Genomic DNA, 20,719 nt, shown 5'->3' on the forward strand with positions numbered 1-20,719 from the left:
TTAGTGAATGTCACACTAGAAACAGGAGAACCAGTGAAGGGAAATGCAGACCAACAATTCTTACCATAAAACCTTCTAAACCCAAGTAAAAATACACATATTGGTGGTGTAAATTAATTTTTCTTTCTTATTCTCACACCAAAACCTACAATTAAATTCAATTAAAAATTAGTGCTTCTATGAAAAGATAGAAATTAAGGTTCTGTAGTGCCTAGACTGCAATTCTGAAAGATCACTTTCACCTAAGATTTACAATAAAAGAATGAAGCTTTTAATTTCTCCATTTCCATGGTATAATTATATTTTGAACTGTATACTCAGGTTCTTGCTCACCGTGGTGGCCACTGGACATTGCTTCAAAATGCTTGTCGAGAGCTTTGGAACTATACTCAGGAATTTCAACTGGTTGCTAATCAGTCACCATTCCGTATGGATGCATTTCCCATCACCTGGGATCTTCTGTGGAACACCATCTGGCTGCCATTTTATTTTGCATCAGACATGATCATTGATATGATAATTGACCTACAAGCAAGCAGTTCTCTTAAGGTAAAAATTATTTTTATTAAGAAAACTCTTTGTTATTGCATTTTCACTAGAGAATGAGTTTTTCTTGCATTGTTTTATCTCAAATTTATTCTCTGTAACAAGTGTTTTAGATGATTACAGTACTTTCTAATATCTGTAATTGATTTGTCCTAAAAACACTTTTGAAAATAACAGGTATAATAATATTTCTTCATTGTAGATTGTGGATCCTGAAGGAGACTTTTGCATTCCCAGTTGTTTAGGAGGTATTATGCATGAGAATGGTGGTTCTAATCTTCATCCCCAGCCTCCCCTGGATGATGTGAATGTGGTCGACCTGAGATGGATATGTAATCTGATTCTTAAAACAATAGAACTGTTGTATCACATGAAGAAGTGGAAAGCACTGGTACACATAGCTGTACAATTTAACATATTTACACAGTAAGTTATACCAAGTCTAATAATTAAAGACTAAAAGGTTAACATTATATAGTTTAATATACCATTTTATGCCATAATATGCCACTTTTTTTTTTCCAGTGAGAGGTTTACAGAACAAGTGAGTCCACTGCTGGTGTATGCACAGAGGCAGCTGCTAGAAAGGATACAGCAGTTCAGTGGCCCAGACAGCCATGAACCTCATTTCACAAAATATCTGTCTGATGGTGCACAGAAGGTGAAACACAGATTTCTTTTTGGGGCACTGACTCTTAATGTGAATGAAATGTGGAGAATCACTTTCACTGATGAGATTAATACGCTTTCTCATAGTGTTACCAAGTAGTCAATTATAACAAATTAATGAACATAATTGATTGAAGTACATGAAAAGGCTTGTATGACATGATTCCAAGAGCAACAGATGACCCAGAGGACATTTCTTCCATGCACAACATACCCATTCCATATTATAAGCCTAAATCTAATTTAATTTTATTTCTTGATGCCACTCTTTTAACCTAAAACATTTATTTGGATATTGCTTTGTTTCTGCATTGGGACATTGCTCCAAAAGTTAATAAAATTGAGTTAAACCAAACATTGACAATGCTGAACAAACACTTTAAAAAACTTGATCACAACCAAAAACACCCCTGACCAGCTCAGTAAGTTCCTCTCATTAAAAGCCATGGCTCTGTATATTTACTTAACTGTGCCACTTGGAAATTGAATTCATTGAGTTAGCTATTAGAAATGAGAATTTTCCATTTTTTAAATGCAAGGTTTATTTCTAAGAAGTTTTGCTGAAGTCAGTCTCACTGTGGATATTTTACGATATTTCTGTTTCTAATGTAAAGAGAGGACTTAAAGGAAAGGAGGGGGAAGTACCAAACAAGTTTGTTCTGAACATGAACATTGGGTTCAGGAGCCACTGCCTTGCCTAGAGACCCCAGTGCCCAGGGCTTGCAGGGACTCTGAAGGCACTCAAGGGCAGCTGAGGTGCTCTGTGTTTCCTGTTTCCTGCAGATTCTCTCTGGCCCAGCCATTCAGAACATGGTCCTTTGTCTAGAAAAGGGCACCATAGCAAGCCACTTTATAATGCTGATCACTGAGGTGTGGAAAAGTAATCACAGTTTTCAAAGGCAGCTTATAGATTAAAGGCTAGTGTTAGCTAGTAGTAATAATGATTTCAGGTAAGAAATTTTGAGTTTATGGCTACATTTCATAAATCAGTGCCATTCAGAGTCTAGAGCTAGTTCTGTCGGTCCTTCTGCTTCTGAAGTGGCAGGCTTTCATCTGGAGAAAAAAAGGTGGAATATTTGCAGGACATCAAGGAGTTGCTAATGATTATGGCAAATACCAAATAAGACACAAGTTTAGTGCAACTTCAAAATGCTTATATCCAATATTTAGGTGTGAATGTTTCACCTATTAATGACAAGAGTACTTGCTATGGGCCATTGGTGTTTTTCTTAATTGGCTTTCTTTTTATTTTGTCATATGACTGAGTATATAGATATTTAGCTGTAAGAACCAAACATTGATTTTTCTTAACATTATTCAGTTATCATGAAACAAATCCTGCTTTTTAGATGACGTGCAGAAACTACATAGGGTACAAATTAGAGCTGCCTGTTGCTCGTTCTGCCAGTGAAGGGGTTTTTCCTGGACACTCTTTCAATGCTGAGATGAATAATGATCCTACAGGTTAGAGCAAAATTTAGTATTGTTCTCCTTTCTCCTAAAGTCTTTGTTTCATACTGGATTCTTTTTAAAATTCTGTTTCCTCTCCTTATAGTTCTTCCACTTCTCCTACAATGTGTCTTTTATTATAAACTGAGCTTTATCTTCAAATTGTTGTTTTTGTTATTTTGGATGGATTGTAATATTGTCAGGATATTTCAAAATATGTTCAAACTATGTCTGAAAGCAGAGAAAAGCAGGTGACAGCAGGTACAGCCTGTGAGGCAGTGTGGTTGTCTCAGTCTAGTTTTCTGTTGGTATTTTTTGATATCTAGCAATATACCCAGAAGTTAGTGTAAATCAGCACTGTTATTGACAGAATTAATGTTTCTGGTGGTTGATAATTTGCTTTAATTTATAAAGCAACAGGAAAAAAGGGAAAACTTTTAATATGCTTTAATTTTGAAGTTGTGAAAAGTTCAAATATGTTTTGCAGGGTGATTTACTAAAAATATATATTTACATATCAGAAAATTTTTCTTCTTAATTATTAATTCCTTTCAGATAACAATCAAAGAAAAGCCCTAGTTTGTGTGCCTCTTGATGTGAATGATACACTGAAATGTTTTAGAGAAACTCTAGAAAAATCTAAATATCAAAGCAGAGCACTGAGACATAGCAGAAAACTACTTTCCTTATTTCTTGCACACACACAAGGTGAGTGATTCATTGAAGTGTTGTCTTTTCATAAAGTGTATATGCAGTTAAAATAGCAAAGAGTAAAAGGGACAGAATTTTCTAAATTCAAGTTTTAGTTTCTGACAATTAGAAAAAAATATAGAATATGAAGTGAAACTTGAAGTTCTATAAACACCAGCTCTAAGCCTTGTTTCCTATGATTTGTCTAATAGCTGGATAATAAATTTCTTTTCATGCAGCTGTGTCACCTGTCTGTTTGAGCCATACTTCTGTCAGAGGACTAACTGGCAGATCTTCCCAAGTTTATTTTCACTAACAGAGCACATATCCTTTGGTTACACTGGCCAGTGAATTAAGTCCAGTAAGTTTAATTAGGAGACAAACAGGATTATAGGAAACCACATGGAAATAGGGTACACAGGAATTGTATATTTGTTTGACTAACATAGTGTGGAAATATTTGGGGTGCTGGAAATAGTGTAATACTTTTCCAAACTGATTGCATAAATCACTTTTCTAATTTAGGAAATGCTGGAAGAGCAATCAGCAATCATAACTCTTCAAGCAGAACACTGAAATTTAACGTGGGAGATGAAGTGATATTTCCACCAACACCGTGTGACCTTTCTAACGAAAATTATAATTTCTCCAGTATGGTTGAGAGCAGACAAATACCAAAGTCACAGATTTCAGTAATTATCTCTTCCTATGAACAAACAATAGGTATTTTTTTTTCATAAATTTCTCCTTACAGCTAAGAAGTACCAATGTTCTGCCTATCTGTGTTTATTTATGTTTACCACAACCTTCTTCCTCTTGATTGAGGAAGTCTGCATTAGATATTAAACAAGCCATTAGCTGGTTCATAATTTCTAGTTATCTCATTTTATGGAAAAGCATTACTTCAGTGGTGTTATGCTGATTAAACCTCAATTCAGAATTTGATGCAATATTTAGCAGATTCATTTTAATTCCATGACAGTTTTTTCCCCCAACAAGCAGACTTTTCAGATTCTGTGCATTTGAATATGTGACCTAGTTACTTGATTTCCATCTTTCATTCTGGTATGGCTTTATTCATGCAGTCAAGCTCCTCACCTTGCTGTATGACTAAACAGGTCAAGTGTTCTAGGTCAACAGATGCTCTAAGTGGTTTTATTTGCAGCATGGGTTCCCAAAAGGAGTCTGTGAGAGTGTTACTGTGCTGTATACAGGCAGAGTTGTTCAGCAGGGCCAATGACCTGCTTTTTAGTTTATCTTGTGAACCAGAAGAAATCTGAGAGGTCTGAAAAAACAAAAAATACAAAAGATTTGGTAAAGAGGTCTGTATGTCTTATTTTTGCTTTCAAAGTTAGTTGAAATAAGAAATGGTACATTTGAAGGTAAAATATACAAAACAAATAAATTTAAAAAAAAATTTATGCGTTGAATTGCATGTGAATTCATGTCTACTCATGCCAGATTTGTTCAAGGTTCAGTAACCGGTTTAATGATACGACTTTTTTTAATTGATTAAAAATAAATTACAGGAATCCTTGAAATGAATAACCAGAGAGACCTCAAGGTACAGGCTCTACATGAACTTGGAAATCTACAATTGTATTCTGGAAATAAAAGGTAAGTACTTACTGCATTAAAAAGAGCACAGTTTCATTTTTTTTGATTGTCAGTCCTATACCCCTCAACTGTCTTGTAAGTTCTTGTGCTGTCCAGTAGTCCATATAACTTCTTTCATCTAACTTACTATTAGCTATATTTTATGAGGGCTTTTTCCTATACATTGTGTATTTTTCTTGGCTACCTAATTGCCATTAAGCAAATAATGATACATTTTTGTGCTTTTAAGAAATAATATCTATAGCTTGGTGATTTGAGTCCCAATAATTCTCTTGGACAGGAATGGTATGTTTTTTGTGTTGTAGAACTTGTATTTCAGTTTGTGACCCAGTCAGAATTAGTTAAATCTCAGTCAATAAAGGAAAAATGAAGCAGGTCTTATCTCCCACTTTGGAAAATGTCAGCAATATGATGGTATTTTTTATGTTACAGAGCTGCTTTAAAATGTTGGTGTCAAGCCCTTGATGAAACACTCAACATTGCTGATGCTCTTAACATCTGGGAAGACTTGAGTTTTCCAAAGGATGCTACAGACTGCTTTGCAGTTAGAAGATCAGTTGATATGAGTGAGACATTTCTTTCTCAGGCTGGAGCTTGGGGATGTTTACATGCAGCAGTCCTAGTGGCTAAGATAGCTCAGTAAGTATCTCACCTATATATGTATTTTTAGAGCATTTTAAACAAATTGCTCATCCAAGATATGAAGCAACTTCAAATTAATTAAAAACCAATAGTGAGTTGTTATAAAAAAGACTCATCAAAAGCAGAGGAATTTTTCCTTTTAGGGAGAAATTTGCTCCTTTGGAGAATATTGTTTTTTACTTTTCTTGAGTGCTTATCTTTGATCATAAATGCAACTGAAGGAAGAGATCATTAAAAGAAACAAAATGATAAAACGTCATAAGTGCAAGGATTTTACAGTCATATTGATTTTCAATGAAAATATCACATTTACCAAGTTATTGCACATATTAGATATTAATTTATCTTGAGGTCATATTTACTGCCTAAAGTACTAGTTTTCTGGTGAATTAGATCTCAATGAAATTTGAATTACTGTATAAAAATCTACTATCAATAACTATTTGCATCCAGTACTCCTTGACTGCTGATAAAACACTGTGAATGTAATTCTGAGCTGTTCCTCAATGTAATGTACAAAATATAATCTAGAAGTACCCAACACAGCATTAAATGACCTTAAAAAAACTATAGCCATGAAAGGGCAGAGCTTCAGCTGAATAAATTGCCTTACCTGTGAAGCAGGTCATATGAATAGCACTGTAAAATATCTATAAGCCAAGGTAGCTTTGCAAGTGCTAGCATGGGTATTTCAGGATGAAGTGGCATTGCCACGTTAAAAATTAGCACCCAAAAGGAAAAGGAGTGAGTTTAACTTGGTTATAAATGACAGCTCTTCTAATTCTGAGCTGTGGCTCAGTCTCAGGTCTAATTAGGCGAGACCAAATCCCTAGCTGCTTTTACAGGTGTTTGTGGCACCTATTTGCTGCACTAGATACTATCCCTTCACTGCTAATGCATCCATTCCAAATCCTGGCAGGATTTGGAGGGAGCTGTTCTTCTGGCTTCTCCCTTAGGTGGTTCTTTTGTGTTTAGACTGTTCTTTTGTGTTTGGACTGTTAAACATCTTTCGAGTTGCTCTTTCTACAGCAGCTTAGTCACAGGCTGTAAAATGCAGATTAAAGGATTCTAATATTGAAGTAAAGATTTCTAGGGCTGTTGATCATAGGACTACCCTGCTACCATAATGGTTTAGGGCTCTGATGAGGTGCTGCATGTGAATCATTAAATTTAGCTAGACACCTGCCATGTTAAAATCCATGTGCTAGTTATCTTAGGCTTCTTTTATGGAAAGAATACACACTTTAAAGTGTGAGTAGCTTAATCTGCTTTATCTTTCAAGTTTTGTATGAGATGGAGTTTGCCCTTAGATTGCCTGTGTCTCTCCTTTAATATTGAAGATAATCTAGACAACTCCCTTTGTCTAGGCATGTCTCTGGGCAAATGCTTCTTTGCATGGTGTGGCCAAGCACCTATTTAAAAACAGGCAGTTGTTTTCCAGAAGGAAAAACATCTAGATTGTGTTAGTATTACTATCATATTAGACTAAAACCCCAAGGATTTAAATAATTTATATGGATGGGTACATTTGTATTATTATTTGTTGTGCTTTAGGTATATAACAACATCACAGATGAGATTAAGAAGAAAATACTGCTATTTTTCTGCGATACTTTTTAAGGTAAGAATGTAATTTCAGTTCAAATTTGTGAAGTTAACAAATTGCTTCTAAAATGACCCTCTGTTAACATAATTCTCTTTTTGTTTTGTTTCTCTTTTTGGTTGTAAAGGAAAAATGGAGATCAGAGGTATCTAACAATTTATGCATATTAGATATAATGTTTTTATTCTTTGTTTTTTAACATTATTCCTGTATTATAGCCTAAAAGTTATCACTTCAATAGGAGGTGAGAGTGTGTCAGAGAAAAAATACTGAAAAGAGAAGATGACTAAAACATTTGATAGTCAAATGTATTTTTCTTCTCTTGAAGTACTCTGTTCAGGAAGGGCTGGATGGCATCAATAACAGCAGAGTGCTCTCTTTTAGATCTGTAGAGTCTTCACAGTAGTCTTAAATTTTCGACCAAGAGCACAGGCTCTTTAGAAAAAAAGAAATTTTTGAATCCTTTTTTGCACTGAAAAATATTAGTTTGTAATACTGAAACCTCAGCTCTATAATAAGTTTTCTCTAAAACCAGAGGATATTAAAAAATGATCCAGTTTCACTCACAAGAAAATAAGATCATTAAAATTAAGTTTGCAGACTTTCAGAAAAAATACCTATAGAGAAAAAAAAAATCTGTTTACTTTTAAATTGAAGTTAAGATGCCAATAGCAAAAGTTGTACAGAAAAATAAGCTGCAGAATACTCTGCCAGTTATCCTCTCCTGAGACCAATGATTACTCATCCCAGTGCAGCTTCAGGAAGTTATCTGGCTTTTTCCAAAACCAAGCAATGACACTCTCTGATATCTTATGTCATGATTGTGACTGGGAGACCTGTCCTAGCCCACATTAGAAAACTTGCTAAATTCAACTTGCTAAATTCGACTTGCTAAGGGAAAACAAATTGAAGAAACAAAGGTAAAGGGGACTTTTTACTTGCTTCTAGCACTGCAATTGCTGAACAATTACAAAGCTGATCAAAGGTGATTCCTCCTTTCGACAGAAATGGTAGCAAGCATTTGTACCAGTTGTATAACAGTAGAAATAATTGTGACTTGACTGAAATGGGTCTGATATTAATTGGGATAGAAGCAGCTTGCAGGGTGATTTTCTTGAAAAATATAATCAATTACTGTCACTGTACTGCAAGAAGTTCAAGCCATAATTTGTTCCTTGAATTGGAAAGCTTTTATAACCTTGTTTAAATTCCACCTCTGGTGTAGGCTTTAGGCTTGTTAATATCTCAGATCTGAGTGTAAATGCAAATTTTTCTAGCATATCATTGCTAATTACACCAAGATAAACACAATTGGGAAGGAATATCCAACATCAGATACAGTGTTAGCATTCTTCCCTTTTTAAGAGAGAACATTTAAATGATTTCCTTGAATTTCATATTAGTTTTTCATTATATGATTTAGGCTGTGCTAGCTGACCTAGTTAAAGGTTGAACTAGAGTCAAACAAACATTTAACTGGCTTTAAAGTCAGCAACTCTCCCAGAAATTATTAAATTTCATATTAGTTTTTAGTTACATGATTTAAGCTGCAGTAGCTGATAAGCTGCACTACCTGACCTAGTTAAAGGTGAAACTAGGGTGGAAGTAGCTTTTAACAGGACTTAAAGTCAACAAGTCTCCCAGAAACGATGGGGCTATTAGACTATTTACAGCTTGTTTATTTCTCCATCAACTTCACACATAAAACATTTTCTCTGAAAATATTTTTCAATGTTGTGGCTGGAAACAGCTGAATAATTAAGGCCTTGACGGAGTTGTGTTTATGAAGTAATCTATGAGTTGGAGTTTATAGTTTCTCACTAATAGCTGTACAACTTTTCAAAAATAATTCACTGTTATTATTTTCAGACCCTGTTTAGAGCTTCTCTTCCACATCCAACATCTGACTATGACTTTGTACAGTATGAAACAAATATTCTTATTCCTGGTATTGACCTGTTCTCTGATCGCTACAGAGCTGACACCTCTACTGTAGTAGCAAGTCTGAATTTCATTATGTTTGAACTACATTATGCAAAACAAAATTTAATAGTAAGTATTATTTTTTATGCTCTGGAAATTATTTTTAAGATGCCTAGTCTTACTTTTTTGTCTGGGTTGTACTTATGAGATACCTCAGAACCTCTAGCAAAATACTCCTAAGGCTATGTTCTGTGGCCCTTATAAAAATGTATAGCTTGCTGCATATATGTTCTAGAAAGCACAGGAAAATCTTTTTATTTTGGAAGATGCCAACACATGATTCATTTAGCTTAGGCATTTTAGGAGAAATTTTCTATTAAATACTTTAAAAGCAGTATGTCCAGATTGCTTTCAATACTTTAACTTCCAGTAGATAAAAGTCCCTTCTGCCTTTCTTCTTTTCATGTTCTCTTATTCCACTATATGAAGTGTTTTTATAACTTCCCTCCTATGCTGGTCATATTCTTATTTCCTCCATTTAATATCTGATAATTTCCACTTCAATTTAGCTTCCTTCAACAGTGCAGTGCTGTACATTAGAATAAATAGATTGAATCGATTACCAGTACTGAAAAAGGTGCAATGCTCTCTTTTTTCTAGTTAGATCTTGTATGCACTAACAGAATTTCCTGTCAGGTGATTATTTTATGCCTCTGTAAATCACACATGACAGAAAACTTTCCAAATGAAAAAGCAGATGGATTTTTCCAGCTTTGATGAATTGAATCCACTTATGGCAAGGTTCTGGAAGGGGCAGAGTCAATGCCAGGGAGGGGAAAAGATTGCAGAACTTGCAGCAGGGAGTAACAAAAGTTGGGAGGTAAAGATGGAAGAGGAGTTAGACAGGAGGAGGCAGAAAGATGTTACCCATTTTTTGTCAGCAGGCATTTTGTTGGATTGATTTCTTTTGGATCTTCAGGCTAACTCCCATTGTTGCTTTTTCCCATCCTGCTTTACTGGAGTTCACTTTGTTATTTAGCTTTGTGTAACTGTCCTTGCTATGGGAGATCCAATAAAATCAAGGAGCAGACAATTACCTGGAACCAGAGGCACTTAATTTGACTGCTTGCTTCACATAGCTATGCAGATTTTTGATGCTTTCTGCACTTTTGCCAGCAGAACATAGATCCAAGTCATGGATCATGGTGAAAGCAATTGCAGCTTTAGCTGAATGAGAGCTTCATTTCCCTTGAATGCTTATTGTGTGGAGATGTTTTGGATGGTGGGCGCAAAGTTGATTTGACACTTAAATCAAAATACAAGATTCAAATTTTATTAAAAATAAAACTTCAAGGACTCATTTTTTTTAACTACTTCAAATATCAGTAGGAAACTGTCTGGGTACAATTAAAACATTTGCCTCAAGCATTTTTAATCCAAATTCAGAAGTATGAAGCTACATTATGGAAACTTAAAGTGAATCTGACAAAAAAATCTAACAATGCTGCTAGCATTATCTAAGCTTGGGGACATTTTAAAGAGAAGAAAAATGTAAAAGATGAACAGTAATTAAATTTTAGAAGTTCTTTCATTTTCAATAAACACATAAATCTGTTAGGAAAGAATTTGCTTTTTCTGAAATATTGTATAACAATAGATCATAGAATCATAGAATGTTTAGGGTTGGAAGAGACATTTAAAGATCATGTAGTCCAAACCTCCCATGCCAAACCTCACACTTGCACAACTGGGGCATCCACAAGTTCACTAGGTACCTGCTCCCCTGTCTCACCATCCTCACAGTAAAGAACTTCCTCCTAATATCTAACCTAGATTTCCCCTCTTTCACTTTGTACCCATTGCTCCTTGTCCTATCACTACAGTTCCTGATGAAGAGTCCTCTCCAGCTTCCCTGTAGGCCCTCTTCACACACTGGAAGGATATACAGTGTCTCTATACTTTAATAGTGCTCAGTTAAGTTGGTTTTTTTTCAGTTGTTCCTACAAAAAAAATTCTATTTAAAATTAATGTAGATAAATTTCACCATCCACTTTATTTCACAACTGGTATGATTTCACTAAGTTGCAGGACTTAATAGTGTTTATTTAAATAAGCTTACAGAATTCTATTATTCTGTTAGTTATATTGAAAAAAAAATATGGCATGAAAATGCAGACTGTTTTAGATAACCCTCATATCAACCTATTTTCAGTAGGTTTACTCAGTAATAATGTAATAAAAGACCCCACCTTGAACACAGAATAATTTGGACAAACTTCACTTCTTATTGTGAACAACATACAATGTAGTATCAGGGGTTAACTTTAGCAAGCTGAAGAACTTTTTAACACATTAATCTTTCAGAAAGCATAAGAGAAGTAGTGATAGTGTATGATGGTCAAATCAGTAATCTTATGTTATCTATATACTTTTGATATGTGATGGCAATGTGTATTTCCATAATTGTATCCTGTATGTTGTTAATGCTGCATGAACTACTATTTTGCTACAGATTTTACCTCTGTTCACATTATACCAATATATTGTATCTGAGATTTGTAAGGACCCAGTGAAATGTATTGAAGGAAGAATCCTCAAGGTAATTAAATAAACTTTCTCAAAACACATGGTTTTTCAAGTAAGTTTAAAAAATATTAAATTCTTTGTTAAATGTAGTAAATGTAATATTAATGTATTTCTACTGTTAAAAGTAATGCTTTCAAGATCAGCTGTTGCTTAGTGTTTTGTAGCAGAGCAGATGGTAGGGGTACTTTCTAAATGCAATTATCATTTATATTCTCAATTTTAGTAGCATGCAGAGTTATTTATAGAGTTTTACTGTTAATATCCTACATAGACTGTTGAGTGCTTCTATAAATTCTTTCTAATCTCTATTTAATGAAAGGGAGGTTTTTCTTTTTTGGTCCAGACTTCTCACTTGGTATTTTTTATCCACTTTTTGTTCCACTTTTCTTTGAAATGTTTTATTAAGTGCAAAACACGAATGACATTCTTTTTCTGCAAATGTTTACTTCTGTCTTTGTTCTTACTGTCATGGTAGAACAAGGTTCCATGAAATCTAGGAACAGATTTTTGTCTTTTCACTAATATTCACCTTTGTTTTTGTTGTTGTTTAAATAATTTGTGAGTTTTGGGGGATTTTTTAAGGCATATAAGTATCAAGAGTCAGTAAGACTATTAAGAGTCAAAGTTATACTGGTTTTAGATATTTTCAGGAAATGCTGATATGGGTTAGGTAGAGTAGCTGAGCACTATGAGACTAAGATGAGTAAAATCTATGAAACAGATTTTGATAAGATCTTGGACAGGTAGGCAAAACTCTTATCAGATGAAGCAAGTTCTTTCCCTTTGTCAGGAGCAATCTTTTAAAGAATTTGTTTTTAAAAAAGAAAGATCCATCTTTGAAATTATTCCCTATGATATATAAAAGATTTCTTTCTATTGAAGATCATTCTCCATCAAGGTACTATTGGTATCCAAATGTATTTGAAAATTTCTTTAAATACAGTTTATTTTGAGCAAGAAGAATAATTAATAACATTCACATCAAAGGATTTGTTATTTTTTCATAGATTAATGTACTTGCAGATCTAGGATTTTTTACTGAGGCCTTTCATGAACTGTCTTTGCTTATTTTGGGAGAGAAAATTCCATGGAAAATACCAGCAGGATACAGACATACTGAACAAATTCAGGTAAAAACCAGAAAAGTATGACATTGAACTGTAACAATCCATTTACTTTGGAAAACCTCACATACTCCAATCTGCAAGTTCTTACACATTCCTAAAAACTTCCTATATTTCTTTCAATAGATAAATCAAATAGTAGGCTTTGGATGACATTAAAATCTCTCACTAAACAGTAGGAACAAAAATCAGTTTTGAAACGTGGTTTTATACACTGAGTACTGCAGATACTACTGTAGAAAAAACAATTTGTGATTTCATATGCAGGCATGAAAAGTATGGATAAAGCTGACATGGGGTCCTGGGGAGGGGGGCAGCCTCAGGAGATGCTGGGCCATAAGAGCTATTGCTGCCCACAGAACCCTGACACTCACATCACCCCAGGTCAGTTTGATTTTCCCTCTACCTGGTCATTAATGTGCTGCAAGGGTTGGCAGCTGTTAGCAACTGACCTGGGCTTTTGTCTCACCTGTGAGCACACCTGGGCAGGCAGATCAGGTTGTGGGGTAAGCCTCTCCCATAACCATCCTTTCCTTGTTTCCCAAGCACATACCAAAATTTAATCCTGGACAAATGCAATTAAGGTCTCCCTTATCTGAGTGGTGCTTTTGGGTAAGTGACATGACAAAAAACTTCTGGACAGAGCACCAGGTGAAATTTAGCATGAACTGTAGGAAAAATTTCATCACCAAAAGCATTGTCAAACATTGGACAGACTTTGTTTGCTTTCTTTACCCTGTGTTGCAGACAATGACACAGAACAAATCAAATTCCATGAGCTGATTTGAAGAGATATTTCCCTCCTCTCACCTCTGTTAACTCATTGGTTTTATATTCATATTGTAACACATTACTTTCTTTTGGTTTTGTCCATTTTGCAGGCCTTACAGAAATTTGATTCCTCACAATCTCTCATGACTGCTACAAACTTGCAGGTAAAAAACCCCTCTGAAATAGTAAATGTTTTAAGCTCTACATAAATACTTATTTCTCTGTCTTAAGATAGGAATTTCCAGTTCAGAAAATATCCTTGTCATTATTTAAAAATGCAGTGAATAGAAGACATTCTTCTCAATGGATTACTATTTCCTAAATTTTAAATTTTATGGCTGACCTCTCAAGGGAAGGGCAACTACCATTTTCCCCATTTTTCAGATGAGAGACCTAATGTGAACAAATCTGTGGCATTTCTATGCAAAACACACTAATGGAATTATTCAGGCTTTGTTGTGATATGGAAGGTCAGCTGCTTTATTCTGCTAAAATATTGAGAGTATCAGGCTTTTAATGTTATAATTTAAATCAATCAAGGGTTGTCTTTGTAGATTTGTCCTAATTCAGATGGGGGTTGAAGTCCATTTCTGGGGGAAAAAAAAATTAAAATGATGACTCTATAAACCAGTATTTTTCTCATTTTTATTTAAAATCACCCATTCATCAATAACAACTTTTGTATTTTTAATTTTTAATAATTTCCTTTTATTAATCTTATCACAGGTCCATTGAGCTGATAGGGGTAGTTATTAGCAGAATGTGAAAAAGTTGTACCATTAAAACAAATTGGTAAATTAAACCACCTACTTTTCCCCCTCTACTTTTCTCTCTTGTTTACAGTAAGCTTGTGTGTCTCCCACAACAGTTGGTATTATAGGATGGAAATGAGAAATGTATCTTGACAGCCTTTTATCTCACAAGTTTCTGATTTATTTTGAAGTTGTGCATTATCTTGAGCTTTTGATTTGGATACTTCACAGTATATGTGGCAGTGTTACTGGTCTCATGATCTTGCAAATCTGTGTAGATTTTCAACTGGTAAATTTATTAATCTAAAGGAAACTATTGAACTCATGATAAAACAAGAATGCTATAATGAATAACAAAAATAGTCTATGAAATATGCTAAAATGATGTGATGCAAGAATTTTTTTCCTTTCTTAACAACAGACTTTTAGTTGAGATTTTTGAACTACAGATTCACCTACAATTCAGGAAACTGCATTTCAGTGATAATAGTTATAACTTCATAGATGCACCTTCTGCTGTAAAACCAATCTCTGAGGCTGTAGCAAGTGCTACTAAGGGGTGAAGTTTGGAAAAAAACACCTCATTCATAATAAATGAGGATATTGCTAATATTATTCATGTTAATTGTTGATTTATGTCATTATTAATAATGCTTCTATTAATGCTTCTATTAATAGAAGCAGAATATGTCTTGAACAAAAAAAAGTAAAATATGTCATTTCAAATAATCTCAATTGTTAACCTTCTTGTAGGTTCTGGAAGATACATTTAATTGGAGCCTGTCTTTAACAATGCTGCCACTGTGCAACCAGCAAATTATGAATAAATTAACCTTAGCCAAAATGCATCTCATCATTTGTCTTTCTGCCACAATAAATAATATACCTGAAAAAGTTGAAAGAAATGTATATTCTTTTGACATCAACAACTTGCCAGAGCCAAACAAAACTACAGCATCAACTGTAAAAGGTAATTATTAGGATAGGAACATTTTATTGATATTGTTTCAAGATTTTTTTTTTCACTTTTAATTGCATTTGAATTAATGTCATGTTATGATCAATATTAATTTTAAATGTTGCTGAAAAATTCAGTCATTATTAAAATAAGCATTAAGACTTGTTAAACTTATTTTATTATTCTTTTATATTATTATTATTATTAATATTTTTATTATTATTAATATACTATTTTTATTTTATATTAATTATTATTATTATTATTATTATTATTTTGTTCTGTTATTATTTATTTTGATGTTGGAAGTCCCAAATATAAGTCAAGAGAAAAGGTCTATGTTCTTCAAATTACTGAGAATGCTTTGGTACTGCATTTGTTATCTGAAATTTTATCTGCAATATATTTGACAGTTGATGCTGATCATAATTCAAGACAACAGGAACAGAGAGACAGAATGGTGCATCTTGTTCACTGTAAAGAGGAATTAAATATAGCCATGCTGAAGGTAATTTTATTTTTAGGAGAAAAGGATTAAGAATATGCAAATTGATCCAAAAACATTGTTAATGTCTTCAATGTAACAGAAATCATGATGAGAGGATGGTATGAAAAAGGAGACAAAAAATTTCTGTTTCTGATTTTACTGTAGTCTTAGTATCTGTGCCTGAAGTATTGACTATTTGGTCAATCATTTTTCATTTTTGGTGCATCATTTTTCAAATGATGGGAAATACTTCCACAATCAGATCTCATTATGACTATTCCAGCATAAAGGGTAAAAATACTGAATGGGATTTCAAGATAAAATCATCTCCTTCCAGAGGGTGCCATCTGTAGAACATGTCAGAGACTCTTTGATGGGATAATATGCTATACAAATAAAAAAAAACATTCTCTACCATTCTCATATATGAAATATTTCTAATTTTTCATGTTGCTCCTCCTGGTCCTTTATTTTGAAGAAAGCATACCACAGCCTATTAGCTTCTTTGTTTGAAGGAGGTTGGTTTAGTTGCATTTTGTTTAATTGTAAAGTTTATGCTTGGCAGTTTCACATCACAAAAGGATGAAAATTAAGGACTGATATATTCTTAATTCAGAGAGGTGTTCCACTTTGGATGTGCCTACTTTTGGCCATTCTTACAAGCAAAGTAATGCAAAAAGTACATCTGGAGAATGAAGGATGATTTTGTATGACAATTGGTATAGGTCATACCCTAGAAACTTGAAAGTTTTAGTAGAACTCAAAAATAGCAACTTGAAAATAACTCAAGAACATTCATTTAAATTGCATAGGGCTCATTTAAGAGGCATAATATATTTCTTACTCTTGAATTTTCTTTAACTATTCTATTATTTTGGAGGAGTTTCTATGGCTTGGTTTTCTGTGTGATTTTTTTTTTTTAAGTAGAACTCTGAATGTTGATCAAAGTAATGTATTGGATGATACAAACCTTTAAATTAATTTTTAATTCTGCTGAAAGCTCCACAGTCGTGATTTAATTTAAAATTAACTTCTTTTTAGATGTGTTTTTTACAGCTTCCTACAGATTTGTTGATCAGAAAGACTAAATTATAGTTGAACTTTCAGAATACATACTGCACACAAGGATGTCAAAATATAGCTAATAAAGAATGTGGTAGCTTCTTTTGATATCTCTAATGCTGTTTTTAATATTGTATTTATTGCTTAAAATTACTAAGCACAGTGAGAAGTATAGTAAAAAATTACCAAGTATAGCTATTAGTTAAAGAATGGGAAATTAGTGAGTAACATTGCTAAACCTTAAAATATGTAATTAAGCATGCATGGCAATAGTACAGGCACAGTTAAGATGTTGCTGACTTGAATATAATGATTCCGAAAACCTGAGAAAAGCAGAATTACCCACCCCATCCCCAGGTTTGGAAAAGGCATATTGCACTTAAATTGATTTATTTTAAGATGTAGTGATAGCAGGCTATACAGAAAAAAATATTTCTAAAGAAAATTTTTATTTCTTTACTTTTTGAAATCATACAAGCCTGTGTTCTTCTCTAGGGGATTTTGTTGACAGAAGCTGAAGAAAGTCTTAGCTATCTCGTACAGGACATACAGGATAAATATGATGGGGCCATATCTCAGTATTCTGTGGAAGATTTAGAGGCTATTACTGAGGCCAAACTTGAACTTGCTTCTATTTCTCAGCAAAGGTATCATGCAGCTCTCAGGTAAGTAACACTATGAACAATCTTATCTTGCACAGCATTGACCCCCAATGATTAAAAAATAATTTATTTATTACACTAATATTGTAAATCTTAGTACTTATCTGTAACAACTCCATTAGTATATTTACAGATATAATATATGCAGGCATTTAATTTTTTTGTTATTGCTTTATTTTACTTTTACAAGATGATCAGAGATTTAGTTGGTCCAAAGAATCAGTTACGATTTCTCCATGAGATGTTTTTGTGATGAAGTGTTGTATAAAAACAAAATTGCAACATTCATGGTTTTGGTTAAAATCTGGATGTGTTAGATCATGTGTGTTCTTATAATTTTAAAGTGTACTACAGAGTACTAATGTTATCTCTGAATGACTGAATTCTACTTTGTTCCAGAATGCCTTGTATTTCTGTCCTAAAGGAACATTTCTTCTTGATGTACTTATTGGTTTCAAATTAAAACACCAAAATTTTATTTTTTAAATTACAGTGGTTAAAAAGCATTGAAGTAAATGTTAACATGTTAGAATAGATTTTAGCAGTAGTGGTTATATTGTTAGTGTCTAAATACTGTTGTATTATCTCTATGGCTGAATTATCTCTATGTATCTGTATATATGTGCCTCTCCAAATTAGCATTCCCAACTTCTGTGATTTTTAAAAATTTTTGTTTAGATTCTGATTTCTGTTGGGGAATTTAATGAAGGTACAATTTTTAATGTTCTTGGAATATACTGTACATACAGAAATATATTCACTCTTTGTAGATGGTAAATTCCAAGCATTGTTTTGGTCTTTCACCTAGGAGGATTCGTCTGTTTAGCATACCTGTAATTTTATATTAATTTGTGTAAGGATGTTAGTTTAACAATGCATCTTTTTATCAGTGTGAAACTCTTTTTATCTAATATTTTATTAGAGGGAAAAGCCTTTGAATGTACACATTGCTAACTACAAATGGAGCATACTCAGGTGTATCCATCACCTGCCAGACTAGATTGAGATTTGGTACCATGTAATCAGTATTTGTAATGTTTGTTAGATGTAATCTAACTAAACACACCAGAATTCCTACAATGAATCTTATATCACAGTAAGCTTCAAAAAAAAGGGGAAAAAAACCTGTATTGTTAAAATAGTGGTGAAGATTGCTTATGAAGTGGTAGGTGATCATCAGGCCAATAGATAAATCAGTCTTAGTGAGATTTTTTACCCAATCAAAAAAACCTGGTTTATTCTATGATGAAACAAGCCACCTTCCATCTCTTAGCTCTCTTAGCTGAATAAAAGCTCTCAAAATCAATACCTTTTAAATAGTACAATTTATTTTGCACTGTTATGGTACAGCAATAAAAATAGTTAACAAAGACAAGAGCTTCTGAAGAGCTTCACTGAACTGAAAACAGTAACAATCTGCAGTGTGGTACTTCCCTCAGGTTTTGTGTATGCTATTTTAGAAGAACTCAGTTTGCCAAAAATTCAGATATTAGGACTGTAATCATTTAGCAATAATGTCATTAGTGAAGATGCAAAGTAAGAACTTGTAGGTTATTTGTTGGACATTTCTCATCATTAAATACAAATATTTTTTAGTGCTTTTTGAATTAGATTAATTTGCTATAAATTGTCAAGGAGAAATCCACCAGTCACTGCAGGCATAGTAAAACCTGCAATAGTACAGTCCTGTCTCAGACATTTTCCCCCTGCTGAGCCGGTTCTAGTATAGGCAAGACATTTCAACATAGCACCCTTCATTTTGCCATGCAGTTTATATCCTAGAGTCTAGTTGCTCTGTTGGTTTATAACTTGTCTCAGATATGAAGAAACTTTAGAATGTTGAGGATTTCAATGGATGTCAAATATTTTTATAGATCACCTTTTTGTGACTCAAATTTTTGATGGGTGATTGTTTCGTGGATGTTGAGATATTGAAAGTGGTCAGTAGCAGGAAAAAAACCCCATCAAAAAACAAAGTAAGAGTTTGGGGTTTTTTAACCTTTTTTGCAGTTTTATTGCACTACCATGGAAACTGCTGATATGTCTGCCTCAGATACAAATGAAACATTTCTTCAGACAGCTGAGTGTTTCCTGCCTGCCAGCCTAGAAATCAAACTTTGCATGGTATTACAGAAATTCATCTTTTTTTTTTTCCTTTGGCAAAATGACCTAGTGGTGAAATTGTTATAGTCAGCTGTACTTTCCTATTTTGATCATCTTGTCACTTTCTGATTCAGCTGATAAAAGGATGTGTATTTTGTCAAGGGAAATATATAGACACATCACTCTTGTTGACAGCAGAAGAGGGTCACAAAAATTTCATCAAGAGAAGCTACTGCATTACAAGCTTCTGTCTTGCAAAAAAAATGTATGCTTCAGAATAAGTTTTTGTATAGGACTAATCCCATTGATCTCAAGGAGAGTACTTACATGGTGTCTCTCCTATAAATGTGAGTTTTTTAATTACCCAAATTGTGCTTGTCTGCTTATGTGAATAAATTTTGGCTTAAAACAAGGCATATATGAATCTTTGGGCTTGTGATGTATATTCTACTTAAGAGATGGATGTGTAAGCACCTAGGTAAAATGTAGCCTTATTTTCAATATTGCTAAATGTTGTCAGGAGCAGTTAACTCGAGGCAGTGATGATGAGGAATTTAGGTTAATATTAGTTAATAGCCTGTATATAGTCTAAGGTGCTGTACCTTCTCCAAGGTATTTGAGATGTGATAGCACCTCTAGCAATGTTTTAAGAAAAGTCAGATTTTGCTGTAATATTAATTTCGATTCCTAGTTTCAGGAGAGAACTATTAAAAAAAGAAAAGCAGTTGGGATGCATAATTGCATTATCCGTATTTTCTGTTTGGTTTTATAAGCAAATTCTGTTTCACCTTTTCCATTGTTAGAGACAAACTTACCATCAAATTCAACATTGATTTATTCTGTTTTCATTCTATTGAATAAAACTGAGGTAAAGGGATGATGAAGGAGATTCATGAGGATTGAATTCTGTAAGGTAAACCCAAGATATTAATGGCTCTGGTTCTCATTGTTACTTTGGGGTCTAGTTGTGCTGAATTGGTGTAATCCATCCAGGTCTGCATCACAAAAACAGCAAGGAGGATAGAATCAGAAATGACAGGAAGGCTTTAACTGCTCTCTTATCTTAACAGGAGGT

The 20,719-nt window shown here is 33.6% G+C and overlaps 1 protein-coding gene across 4 annotated transcripts in view; it reads left to right on the forward strand.

Annotated features, from left to right (window-relative positions):
* CFAP54 (cilia and flagella associated protein 54) overlaps positions 1-20,719 on the forward strand; it is a 100,213-nt gene that overhangs the window by 53,197 nt on the left and 26,297 nt on the right. For all 4 annotated transcript variants that reach the window (XR_013773955.1, XM_079303532.1, XM_079303534.1 and 1 more), the window contains exons 37-52: positions 322-549; positions 749-972; positions 1,072-1,207; positions 2,565-2,679; positions 3,220-3,372; positions 3,880-4,077; positions 4,884-4,971; positions 5,404-5,610; positions 7,168-7,234; positions 9,086-9,268; positions 11,652-11,738; positions 12,733-12,855; positions 13,731-13,784; positions 15,126-15,342; positions 15,744-15,838; positions 17,375-17,544. Coding sequence is in view for 3 of the 4 variants with exons in the window: in XM_079303532.1 (XP_079159658.1) it covers positions 322-549; positions 749-972; positions 1,072-1,207; positions 2,565-2,679; positions 3,220-3,372; positions 3,880-4,077; positions 4,884-4,971; positions 5,404-5,610; positions 7,168-7,234; positions 9,086-9,268; positions 11,652-11,738; positions 12,733-12,855; positions 13,731-13,784; positions 15,126-15,342; positions 15,744-15,838; positions 17,375-17,544 (2,345 nt within the window). In the remaining variant the exon portion in view is untranslated. The remainder of the gene's footprint in view (positions 1-321; positions 550-748; positions 973-1,071; positions 1,208-2,564; positions 2,680-3,219; positions 3,373-3,879; positions 4,078-4,883; positions 4,972-5,403; positions 5,611-7,167; positions 7,235-9,085; positions 9,269-11,651; positions 11,739-12,732; positions 12,856-13,730; positions 13,785-15,125; positions 15,343-15,743; positions 15,839-17,374; positions 17,545-20,719) is intronic.

Source organism: Erithacus rubecula (assembly GCF_903797595.1).
Source record: "Erithacus rubecula genome assembly, chromosome: 4".
In the NCBI taxonomy this organism is placed as follows: domain Eukaryota; kingdom Metazoa; phylum Chordata; class Aves; order Passeriformes; family Muscicapidae; genus Erithacus; species Erithacus rubecula.